The 13046-nt window shown below is 38.2% G+C and overlaps 1 protein-coding gene across 16 annotated transcripts in view; it reads left to right on the top strand.

The window, feature by feature from the left end:
• DOCK9 (dedicator of cytokinesis 9) overlaps nucleotides 1-6977 on the top strand; it is a 120597-nt gene extending 113620 nt beyond the window's left edge. For all 16 annotated transcript variants that reach the window (XM_069878801.1, XM_069878783.1, XM_069878756.1 and 13 more), the window contains 4 exons: nucleotides 948-1138; nucleotides 2324-2424; nucleotides 2617-2755; nucleotides 5765-6977. In XM_069878801.1, the coding sequence (XP_069734902.1) occupies nucleotides 948-1138; nucleotides 2324-2424; nucleotides 2617-2755; nucleotides 5765-5887 (554 nt within the window). In that variant the 3' untranslated portion in view covers nucleotides 5888-6977. The remainder of the gene's footprint in view (nucleotides 1-947; nucleotides 1139-2323; nucleotides 2425-2616; nucleotides 2756-5764) is intronic.
• The last annotated feature ends 6069 nt before the right edge of the window (nucleotides 6978-13046 follow it).

The following is a 13046-nucleotide window of genomic DNA, read 5'->3' as shown; positions in this document are numbered from 1 at the left end:
CGGGTTTGATTTCCAGCCTCTGTTGCATTGTATCTTTGGTCTAATCACTGTGCTTTTAGTTTCTTATTTGTTACCTTTAGAGGGGAGAGAGAGAGAGTGCCCATCTGTCGTCCCTATGGGCTCAAACTTTAAAGATATATAGTTCACTGATACAAAACATTTTAATATAATTTTAAGGGGATAATGAAAAGTTTGGTGTGTCTGGCAATGTGTATGTCTGAATTTGTGAAATAACAAGTTGCACTTTTACTGGGAGCTTGAATTCAAATGGTCTAATTCTGTTCTCCGTGGAGTTATACATTTCACTCAGTCCTTCATAGCTATCAGCTGAAATACTTTTCATATTTTTAGCCAAACTAGGTTTTTCAGATTGATTTCTTCAAGAGATAATCCTCAAATGATTTGGTTTATTTTGGGGTATTTTTTTTCCCCTTAAGCTTCAAGAATTGTGAATCTAGAGTCTAGTTTTCCTTGTTCTTAGGATAAGTCTGTTATGTGTTTTGTCTCTGTTAGGTGAGAGCTTCTGTATCACCATCTTAATATAGTGGTAAAACCTGCTTAAGTAAATGACTTTGTAATGTTAGCTGTCTGTAGCTAATACATGTGAGGAAATAGAAGATGCAATTTAGCTATTGTTTATTCTTCTCTTCTTTGAGATATGTGGATGATAAACAGTTCTTTTTACGGTTCCAATTAAGTTTAATTAAGTTCCAATGGTTTGTTTCTTGATCTTTCTTTTCTGTAGTGCATTTAAAGCTATGCATATTTACATTTTCATTATTTCATTTCCCTGTGCATTCAGTAGTATTTCTGATTACTGACATATAATTTGTTGCCCAATTTAATAATATATTATATCAAGATGAGACTTTGGCATAAAATTCTATCAAAACACACCTTATTAAAAGAACTGTTTCTAACTTTATTAAACGTGTTTCTGTCCACAGCTATACATTGTTTTCCGTATGTGAAAAAGCGCATTCCAGTAATGTACCAGCATCACACTGATTTAAACCCAATTGAAGTAGCCATCGATGAAATGAGTAAAAAGGTTGCAGAACTTAGGCAGCTTTGCTCTTCAGCTGAAGTAGATATGATCAAATTGCAGCTGAAGTTACAAGGAAGTGTCAGTGTTCAGGTAAGACCTTGTACTTTGCTGTTCAGGTATTTCCCTTTCTTCTCTCCCTGAAAAATCACGTAAGTAGCATTTTATCATGAGTTTCTATTCTGTGTGTTAAAGGATGTCTTAAATTATAAACATGCTCACTGTTTGCAGGCAATACCAGATCAGGAAAAGGGCAGTTACAAGAAAGGATTAAAATTCAACTCTAGAACCTATGGTGGTCTTAGCCCCATCAGGTTTTGGTGTAAAGCTGAAACACTGTAAAATAGTGACTTCCCATATGTGGATGAATGAGTGTATTTTGCTGAGATGTAAACACGCTCATAGTGTGTTCAGTGTTTCCACGGTTGCTTTTGTATTTTAGTAAGATCCCTCAGGAGGTGAAGAGGGAGTGCCAAAATATAGGAGGGAGGGTAACAGCAGAAAATGTCACTGTGTGACATTTTCTTTAAGGCAGGAGAGAACTGAATGCATAAAGCAACCATTAGATTTACCAAGGTAAAGTACATAAATCAGTTGTAGAATGTACAAATCAGTGTGGTAGAATTGAGCGACAAAACTTGTGTTCTATTATTGTTAACCGATTCAAATCAAAGGAAGAGTAAACGCAGTCATCTGAAATGAACTCTTCTCATGTTTAAGAGAAAAGAAAAAGAAAAAAAAAACCAAAAACAAATTTTCAGAATCAGCAAGTTGTCAAGCTAGCATTTGCAAATTTGGAATGAGAAGGGAGGGGTTTATGCTATTAATATAAAGAAGTAATAGGGATCAGTCAGAAATCATCGAATCCATTTTTCATGTAGCTGTCATAATAGCACAATTAAATTTCTGCTAATTACTGCAGAATTTACAGCTTGCAGAAGTAATGGGTAATAGTTAATAGATAAGCAGACCGAACTGTAGTAGATTTAGTTCATTTTCCCACCCTGATTTTATAAACAGAGATGACAAATGTATGATATTAGCAGTTACTTTCCTTTGTCACAGTGGTTTCTTTGTGCCAGGACAGGCTCGTACCGAGTGCTGTAGAGACCCTTCCTGCTCTTATGTTCCAGCTCCAGCAGTTTTCTTCTTTCCTGAGTCCAGCTTTTTTGAAATACACAATTCCTCCCCAAGGAGGGACAGAAGCCTGTGGTACATGTTATTGCTAAGGTAATATGTCAGAGAACTGACATATTTTGTAATTCTTGGTTTTTTTAGGTTAATGCTGGTCCATTAGCATATGCAAGGGCTTTCTTAGATGACACAAACACCAAAAGATATCCAGACAATAAAGTAAAGCTACTAAAGGAAGTTTTTAGGTAAGTTTTTCAGGGGCAAGATTGACCTTTTTTTCAAGACTGGTATTGTATAACTTCTTTTTTTTCTAAACTTTTAAATCTTTTACTGTTCTGACTGCATTAAAAACATACTGTAGGCTGGCACTTTTAATTAATCTTTTGGATTTTGTATTCCTGATTGATTTTTTTTTTAAATTATTTTATTGAAATCAGGCAATTTGTTGAAGCTTGTGGACATGCTCTGGGTGTTAATGAACGACTTATAAAGGAAGATCAGTTGGAATATCAAGAGGAAATGAAGGCCAACTACAGAGAAATGGCAAAAGAGCTTTCTGAAATAATGCATGAACAAGTAGGTGCTGAAATTAAATTTTACATACCGGCATTCAGAATGTAGCTGTAATGTGAACCCAGTAGGAAAAGTATGTGCAGTGCTTCACCCAAGAATTTTCTTTTCTGTTCTACTGGAGTACAAGCATATCGTGGAATTGTGGAACTTCAGAGTTTATTTTTCTGGTTTTGAATTTTCTGCAGATGCTTTCGTGAACTTCATAACTGTGTCTTCCTCATTAAGAAAGTAAAATATGGTGGCACCAGTCTGTTTTTTTTTTGTAGGAGAGGAAGACTTCAGTAAAGATAAAACAAATATAATGACATGAATTATGCCATTTATACTTCATATATGTGCTAATGGGGGTCTCTATTTAGTGACTGAAAAAGCTCATTTTAGTCAGTACTTCCTGGTAACTGTAAGGGTATTTGATCTGTAAGCTTAATGCTTTTTCCTTAGATTTTGGAGGTATAGGCCTTTGCTTTTGCAACAAAGAGTTAAACATCTTTCAAGAGGTATTTGAACATGTTTTCTTGAGGGGAATCCACTACAGACAAGCTGGAGATACTGGAGAGATGAAAAACAGAACTGTTGTGGAGTGAGATGCATCTGGTGTCTCCCGTAGAAATATCTCCCGACTTCATAGGCAAGGATATTGTTTCCAGGAGGACAGGAAGGGCTGAAGAGTTATGCATGATCCCTGACTTCTTGACATTTGTATTCATCATATTCATCATTTTAGTTTCCCAGATTCATAGATTGGGTCATAGTTCTTAATCTTGAAGATCTGTGTTTCTGGCTCACAAGAAATACCTGTGTTTTCTGATATTTTACCTTACAAATGCATGTCTATGAGACTTCCTTAGATATATAATAGCAACTTTTCTTAGTTTAGAAACTGATGCATCCTAATTTTGATGACAACTGATGTAAAGAGGAGCTCTCAGTTCTCTTGTCCATACAAAAACCACAGGCTTTACTCAGAAATCAGATTGTACAGGAAAAATCAAACCTGTAGCCTTCAGTCCAGCTGACGTTTAAGCACTCTGTTAATCTTCCAGCTTTTTTTCAGGATTGCGTCCATTAGATGTGCAATGACTTTACTCCTTTACTGGTTTTGATATCTCTAAACTATTCTAATGTTATCCAAGAAATACTTGCTCAAAAAAATTAGTCAGCTTGCTGGTATAACAGCTTAACCCTAGGCTTATCAAAGAAAGATTTGCCTTTGTTCTGCACTTGCTTAGAGAGTATCCAAATCTTTCATGGTGATATTTTTTTCCATTCAAAGATAGTGAGTGTCTAAGGTTCACTTCACATGCTTTCTGGCTCTGTGTTATTTCCTGACGTGGTTTTCTCAGGTACTGTGCTATGATAACCTTTGTGCTATGATATAATTCGGTGAAGCACAAGAATACAGCAAGTATAGGCTTTATTTGCATTCTCTTCTTTTGTTATACTATCACAGGGAAAAGGTTACCACAAAACTAACACTTTTTTAACTGCTAGTGATAGAGAAGTTCATGAAACAAGACCTGTAGGGAGTTAATACTGTTTTGTCAGAATCCACGTGTTGGGTGTTTTTTAATAAAAAACAGTATCTTTCAGATATGCCTGTAGAGGAAAACAGTTTTGAAAGATCCCTGGAACAGGAAAAGAGACTGCTTAGCTGACAAAAATGAGACAGTTTGACTGTATTTCAGAGTGATTTATTGAAAAGCAGAAAGCAGTGGAGGGGTTTAGAAAGGAAGACAATTGACTCGACAGCTGAGTAAGGTGAACAAGGTGTATGGGAGAATTAGGTGTACAGAAGAGTCCTTTGGGACAAAAAAAAAAGAAAATAGTTTGGTCAGATAATTTAATGACAGTAAATGAAAGGTCAGTATTCCGCTGGCATAGGAAGAAGTAAAAGGAAATAAAGGAAGTTTGTACACAAGCAAAAAAGTACTTTGAATGCAATGCGGGATATGTATGTTTAAAAACTGCTCAAGTGTGTGTTTCCAAAAACTAATGATAGGAAAAAGCATGTAAAGCTTGAAACTTCAGGAGTGAATGACATTGTCTAGAAGTAACAAAGGAGAAAAAGGGGCAAACAACTGATCCCCATAAGATAGTGTGAACAGGATATGTACAGAAGTTCTGCAGCAATATGTACTAGTAGCCTACCAATGTGTGCTTTTTATACAAATATAATTAGCTGTAAATAATTGAAACATGTTACGTTGTTGGCTTCTTTGGGGCTTTTTGGTTGTTTTGAATTAGATTGATCACTCCTGTGAAGGCTAAGAATGAGACTTGTCTCTGAAGTCTTTTAAAATGTCTCCTTTATGTGCCTACCTGTTGTTGTGTTTTGAACAGCTTCTCACAATGTTTGTTCTAATGTTATTGAAGAAACCATTAGCTGTTTATAATAGTGTGGGTTTAAAACAGCTGCAAAAATTGTATGAAAAATATAGAAAAGAAACTTAAACTAATTCTTTTTTCTCCCTTGCTGCTTGCCAATATGATCAGATGGGATGGTAATTAATTTTCTTTACTTCTGCTCTTAATCTTTGTATAATTCTCTTTTTTTTCAATATTTCTAATATTAGCATCAGTAAATTTATATCTGTTAAGGGTGAGGTTGTTTTGGTGCTTCAGTAGCTTTTGACAAGAAACACTTGAATCTTACTTCTAGGGCAAAAAAAAAGAAAAAAAAAAAGGGCAAAAAGCAAGCCTGTTGTCATTGTGAAACTCCTTTTGAAAATTAACAAGAGAAATGGGAGAAGCTACCCAAGACTCATCTAGAGAGGACACTGTAGTACCTAAATTAGGAGAACTTATGTTGGAGAAATAACTCCCATCTTCCTAAATCTAGTGGCTAAATCAGGTGGCTGAAAACAGTCACCGTCCTCAAAAAGAAATTCTGTGCAATTGAGAAAGTACTGGGAAGTTTAATCAATAGCAACACATTATGAAATTGGTTAGCCTTTGTATAAATGCTTGAGTCGTTTTGTAGCATTTTGATAAATACATGTTTTCTATTTTAAGATAACTCCGGTTGAAGAAAAGACCAGTGTTATGCCTAATTCGCTACACATCTTCAACGCCATAAGTGGAACTCCAACAAGCACAACAGTTCACGGGATGCCCAATTCTTCTTCAGTTGCATGATTGTTTTGTAAAGGAAAGTATGTTCTTTTTTTAAAGTATGTGGATTTGCTTCATCGTGTGCAAACTCAGGACGATTTTGAAGCTAAATGTTGGGCACGTGCAAGCTGCATAATTCATACGAATGTCTGAGCACACTTAGCAAACAGCAGTTACAGGTAGTAGTCTTTTAGAGTAAGGGAGGCGCCACATATTTTTGATCCTTCTGGCAACATTTAGAAGTATTCACAATGTCATTGCTGAACTGCGTGTTGGAAACTATAAAGTTGAAGTTAATTTCTCTTTTCCATTAGAAAGTATTATTAAAATGAATTGCACAAAAGTGTTGTGGGATGTAATTTTGCAGATATGTAACATTCAGGTGTTCTTTTTGTGTAGGCACATAGAGATCGATTCCAAGTACAAGAACTATTTTGGGGCCAGACAGAGACACTAGTTTTTTGGGTTTAATGGAACTGACAGTAGTAGTTTTTGTACCGTTTGGCGAATTGTTGTGCTTTATTTTATACCTTATTGCATTTTGGAGGTATGTGAGTTTAGGTCTTATTAAACAACTAAATACAACCAAAGGTCTGTATTAATGAACACTGAGTTATACTAAAATATCAATAGTAGTAAATTGTTATGTACATATTGTTTGTTAATACAGTCCATACAGTCTGTACATAAATGTATTACATTTCTAAGCATTTTTAATATTCATACCAGCTCTTATCCTTCTGCTTTCATTGTGAAAATTTGTTCATTCCAAGTATATGCAGACTTTACAGATCATTTATTCCTGTATATAAATAAGTGCAATATAAAGATGTATACAGTCTTTGCTATGTTAGGTTTATATGCAGTTACTAAAAGAAAAAACTTTTTTGCCAAAGCAATGGAGTATGTAATTTGGTGATCATGGTTACTGTGGTAAATGGTGGTATAATTTAAAGCTTTTTCCATATTCTTATTCTTTTAAGACATTAATTTAGTAATTTTATATTTGGGGAAAACAAAGGTTTTTAATTTTATTTAACTGGAAGCACTGTCCTGCTGTAATTAAACATTCTGTACTACATCTATATTAAAAGGAAAAAAGTAGTTACTTTTCTCACTGTGTGCTCTGGTTTTTATTTTAAATATGTTGCTAAGTCTAGGGAAAGATGAAAGCTTGATCACAAAAAACGGCTTTTTTACAGCTTAACTATGAGAGGAGATGTAGACACTTCTAGAGTGTATTTCATATTCCCTGACAGTAAAGGGAACTTAGATTATTAAAGGCATCAGTTTTGGATCTATCACATTTGACTCAAGTGCCTGTTACAGCAACTGAAGGTTGTTACTCACCAGTACGCTAATATTAGGAAGTCTTTACAACTTTTCATCAAGTGACAGTGGAAGTCATCTTTTCCTCATGACACAAGGTATACCGCTATCTTCTGTAGCGCAGCAGGAAACTCGCATGTTGCCATTACTCATCAGAAGTTTTTCCAAAACAGCTCATGTGGCTGTGAAATTCTAGATAACTCTGCTTTTTCCAGTTGTTTCTGAAACAGAGTTCTTGTTTATTGAAAATCCTTTTCCTTAGGAGGAAAAAAAAAAAAGGCGGGGCTATGCCAGAGATAAAACTTATCACCCTGTGCCAGGGCCTGATTTTTTTCAGTGGCATGAACTATAAATAGAAGAGATAAGACATTACCAAGGACGTAAAGATAACTGTAAGTAAAGAACCTTTAGTTTAGCAAAACTGCTCAGTTCCCAGGGAGGTTATTCTGCCCCTGTACTCAGCACTAGTTAAGACCGCACCTCAAATACTGTGTTCAGTTCTGGGCCCCTCACTGCATGAAGGTTGTTGAGGCTCTGAAGCGAGTCCAGAGAAAAACAATAAAGCTGGTGAAGGGGCCGGAGAACAGGCCTTATGAGGAACGGCTGAGAGAGCTGGGGTTGTTTAGCCTGGAGAAGAGGAGGCTGAGGGGAGACCTTATTGCTCTCTACAACTACCTGAAAGGAGGTTGTAGAGAGGAGGGTGCTGGCCTCTTCTCCCAAGTGACAGGTGATGTGACAAGGGCGAATGGCCTCAAGCTGTGCCAGGGGAGGTTCAGGCTGAACATTAGGAAGGAATTTTTCATGGAAAGGGTCATTGGGCACTGGCAGAGGCTGCCCAGGGAGGTGGTTGAGTCACCTTCCCTGGAGGTGTTTAAAGGACGGGTAGATGAGGTGCTAAAGGACATGGTTTAGTATTTGATAGGAATGGTCGGATTTAACGATCTAAGAGTTTTTTTCCAACCTAGTGATTCTATGATTCTATGAATTCATCGCTCATTGTGTTTACTCTGAGAACGCTATGAACGTCACCTGGGGAGGGATGAGTCCGGAGCCATGTTTCACTTAGTGAAACTAGTAGCCACCTTGACCAGAGTAGTCAATAACAACGCATGTAGGGGGACAAATGCCTTTTATAACTGGTCTAATGAAATGGAAGAATTGTAAACATAACTATTTAGATCTAAAAGGCCTGCGATGGAGAAAATTTCTGTTCATCCATCAGCAACCTGTTGAGGGTTTTTTTTTTTTTCAGATAGTTCAGAACTTTATCTCCTCATCTGCCAGTGATGGATCTTTTTTCTGCATTCATAATTTGAGACAGCTATTTTCTCATCACAGTGTGCTAGCAGACTGTAAAAATACATAATAAAGCCTTGAAATGATTTATTGAAATGTGCGCAGGGTAATTATGTGACTGGTATTTTTTTTTATTATTACGTATCTACTTGAGAAAGATAAAACGAAGGGAGGTGACACCCTACACTAGAATTGATAGTTCTCTGTTTTGGAGATACTGGCAATTCCAAACTGTAGGAACTGAAACACAAATGAGGGAATGCGCCGGCTGGTAAAGCATGAGGCAGCAATGTGTTGTTAAAGCTCAGAAGTGGGTGATTAACTCACCGTGCGCATCTGCGGGGGGAGATGACTCACAGCCAGTAGTAGAATATGCTTCTTGCAATATGCTTGTAGAAAACCATTGTATCTAACAATGCAGCTGGTTTGGATTATAGATTATTATAATTAATTAGTGACCATACTGGATTTTGGTGCATGTCTACAAACCGGTGATCAAAACTTGTTGCTACCAGCTGGTGGAGCTAACCCGAAAATGAAATTTATATTTTATTCCAAAAAAAGCATAAATCTGTTGTTAATGAAATAAGTTGATTAAAACTAGAAGCTTTTCAAAAAACAGTTGACCAGATGGATGCCAAGCTGTGACTGCAGGAAAGGAAATACTTTTGCTTTTTGACCAGCTGAGGATAGTGATGAAATACTGACACTTTAAAAAATCGCATATTTGAGTGGAAAGAAGAGGAAGTAGAAATTCAAGTACAGAAAATTGCTAAGGAATTTTAGATGTTGATTAGAAAAATCTACCTCACACAGATAAAGATATTAAAGCATTTTGCTGAAATACTTGCTACCACCAGTGCAGCCTCTCTGCTCGGTTTGTAGCTCCCTTATAATTCAACAAGTTTATTTCTATAAGGTATTCAGTATCTACAGGCCTAAAAACTGAAACGAGGCATAGAAGGAGTTGACTGAAAGGTGCTGACCACCTAATGTGCCTTCAAAAGAGATCTGTGAGCACAGACATTTCAGAATAATGTTCATGTTGTCCCAGCATTCAGAGAAAGCGTGTGGGATGATGATAGCCTTGTTGCCATGGTACTGGTGTAAAACACCACACTGGGAGGTCTTTTACAAGATTCAAATAACAAAGAACTAAAATAGGCCTATACAGAAAATAGATCTGGTCAAACAGCTATCGTCCTTTGCAGAGACTATAAATTTAGAGACTATTCTGTTGTTCATTGACTACAAGACAATGAAGTAGGAAATTAACGTGGCAAAGTTCAACTCAAGACCAGAAGGAAAGGGAAGGAGGCATTTATTTTAAACGAAACTCATCTCAGTCACTGGTAGACACGCTTGTAGGTTGCACCCAGTCGTATTCTCACACCCACGTGCACCAAGCAGCCCATGTCCGAGCGACCAGGCCAGGCAAGCTGGAGATCCCTGTGGAAAACAAGGAATGGCAGCTCTTGGGTAAATGCGATGTCACTGGGGGTTGTCTTGGCAGTAGAAAACTTTTTCCGTAGGCTGGTTTTGGCTGGGATGGATTTAATTTTCTGTATAGTAGCTGGTATGGGGCTGTGGTTTGGATTTGTGCTGGAAACAGTGTTGACAATACTGGGATGTTTTGGCTATTGCTGAGCAGGGTTTGCACAGAATCAAGGCCCCGCTAGTGAGCAGCAGGCTGGGCGTGCAGGGGAAGCCAGGAAGGGACACAGCCAGGACTGAGCAGAGTGACATCCTGGAGCATATGACATCGTGCTCAGCAATAAAGCTGGGGTGGGGGAGATCGGTTAGGGCAGCAGTTGCTTGGAGACTGGGCGGGCATCAGCTGGTTGGTCGTGAGCAATTAGGCTTTTGGCAGCACTTGTTTTTCTTGGTTTGGGTTTTATCTTTCTTTTATTTTTCTTTTTTCTTTGGGGGTGGCTTGCTTTGGTTTTTATATTATAAATTATTATTATTATATTATAAATTAATATTATAAATTATTGTTATAAATTATTATTTTATTATAAGTTATTATTATAAATTATTATTAAATTATAAATTATTATTATACTTGTCTCAACCCAAAAGTTACTGCATTTTTACGCTTCTGATTCTCTCCCGGGTACCCCACTGGGCGAGGGATGAGCAATGGGCTGTGTGGGGTTACGCTACCAGCCACAGTTAAGCTGCAACAATCATCCAGGTATTTTTTTTACCCTTCAGCTATTACAATATGAGGTTTTTTCCATCATAATCTTGCTTACCTCATCCCTCATAAACTGTAGGGAAGGTTGCTACCTGTTGTTTGTGATTGCTCGTTTGGGTATCTTTATGGCTACAGCCTTTCTTTTTGCTGGGATAACAAGCCGCGGACTGACAGGTACGATGTGCTTCAGCCCGGCTGCCATCCTCCTGTTCTTGGACTTCAGGTCTTCTGCTGACAAGTCATCCTGCTGTGGCCTTATTGATGCTCAGGCCTCTTGGTCTTGATGTAAACAGCACATTCCTCAGTGTTTACCAGTTTAATTGCTGTTAATCACATCCTCAGTTATCAATTCACGCTGTTCCTTCAACTCGTGCTGCTCCTCGTGCTTTCACATAAGTAATTCCCACTTATAATTCATTCAGACCAATCTTAACGTTTCTCTTTCAGCTCGCTGCAGCACCACATGATATTTTGATATGAATGAACTGTCGTAGTAGAGCTTGTGTCTAGATGCTGAAGTGCAGCCTGGCCAATGCTTTTGGAGACCATTGATGGAAAATCAAATGGAGATGCTTTCTAGAAGATTTCCCAAAAGTATTGGTGCTATAATAGTAGCATTCAATGTTTTAAGTAGTATTTCAGGAATTACTTTCAGAAAAAAAACAGATGCCAATTAAAATTGCCTGAAAACAAAGACCAGTCTCTCTGATTTGAATGGCTCTAGACCTTTAAACACAGTACACTAGTCTTACAACCTACACAGTCTACTTTCAGGAATAAGAAATGACAATTAAATGTACACATTGCCTCCTGGAAAACAGCACCAGTGAAAAGGATTTAAGGATTGTTCTGAATGTAGAGCTTCCCTTAAGCAAACTCCTGCTGCAGTTCTGTGAGAGAGAGCATTAATGCGGCCAGTGGATGTAAGGAGATTAGTATTGTGGTGGGTTTATCCCCTGCCCTCCAGCACCTGTGAAACGACTCGGCCCCAGGGTCCACCGAGCAGCAAAGGTTTTTGAAATGTTAAAGAATTCAGAAAAGAATCACAAAAATCCCAAGTTCAAGGAGTAGAAGAAAACCTCACGTGGTGGGAGATTTGGGGGAGAGTGTTTTAAGAGTAGAAAATTGAGGAGAGGTGTACAATACAAAAGCAATCTGGCCAAGGAGCATAGCGGATGCTGCAAGGCTTTTTAAATGTGGTTAAGGAAGACAACAGAGGCTGCATGATGAAGCCAGGCAAATTCAGATTAGAAATTCAAATCAGGCTCTTAATCCCCATTAACCACTGCATCAAACATGACCAATGGTAACGTTCCAAAGGTCTGGATGTCCTCTGTCAGATCTTTACAGTAAGGGGATGTTATTTATTTGATTACTTTATTTCAGGTACAGGTAACCTGTGGTACAAAGCTCAGACAGCGTGCGTTAGTTCAGAGCTCCTTATCTCTCTTAGGTGTAAATGCTGAAGCCAAACTCTTTAGCTGTCTTAAGCTAATGTTAATAACTGTTAACTTATTCTGTTTCATGGCTTTTTTTATAACAGCATTCTGGAAAACTAATACATGCAGTCTCTAACAAGATAGTTTTGGGAAGCTGTCTTTTAGTCGACAGGGTCTTTGTTCAGTACAGCATGTTATTTACCAACAGCCTTGTGTTCGGCTACCAGATTTCAGCCAGTTGGTAGTCACAGCAGAATCTTTTACTGCAAGTGCTAGCGGTTGACAAGGAATTATATGCTGATATTTCATAGAATCAGAATGGTTTGAGTTAGAAGTGACCTTAAAGACCATCTAGTTCCAACCACCCTGCCATGGGCAGGGACACCTCCCACCAGACCAGGCTGCCCAAGGCTCCATCCAACCTGGCCTCGAACATCTCCAAGGATGGGGCAGCCACAACGTCCCTGGGCAACCTGTGCCAGTGTCTCACCACTCTTATGGTGAAGAAATTCTTCCTTATGTCTAGCCTAAATCTGCCCCTCTCCAGTTTATACCCATTGCCCCTTAGTCCTATCACTAATGATGTTTGTAAGCAGTCCCTCCCCAGCTTTCTTGTAGCCCCTTCAGGTACTGGAAGGTTGCTATAAGGTCTCCTTGGAGCCTTCTCTTCTCCAGGCTGAACAGCCCCAACTCTCTCAACCTGTTCTTGTGTGGGAGGTGCTCCAGCCCATCATCCAGATCATCCTTGCAGGTCTCCTCTGGAGCCGTTCCAACAGCTCCATCTCCTTCCCATGTTGAGGATTCCAGAAGTGACGAAATGCTTGGCATGCTTGTTAGAGAGAACATGATCTTCAGTCTCCTGCCTTTCCTCTGCCTCAGTCTTTCAGGTAGCGCTGATAAAGGTTTTTTTTATCTCAGT

This window comes from Phaenicophaeus curvirostris, chromosome 1 (genome assembly GCF_032191515.1).
Source record: "Phaenicophaeus curvirostris isolate KB17595 chromosome 1, BPBGC_Pcur_1.0, whole genome shotgun sequence".
In the NCBI taxonomy this organism is placed as follows: Eukaryota; Metazoa; Chordata; class Aves; order Cuculiformes; family Cuculidae; genus Phaenicophaeus; species Phaenicophaeus curvirostris.
The sequence above is the reverse complement of the archived record's forward strand: the minus strand, read 5'-3'. Positions and strand labels throughout refer to the sequence as shown.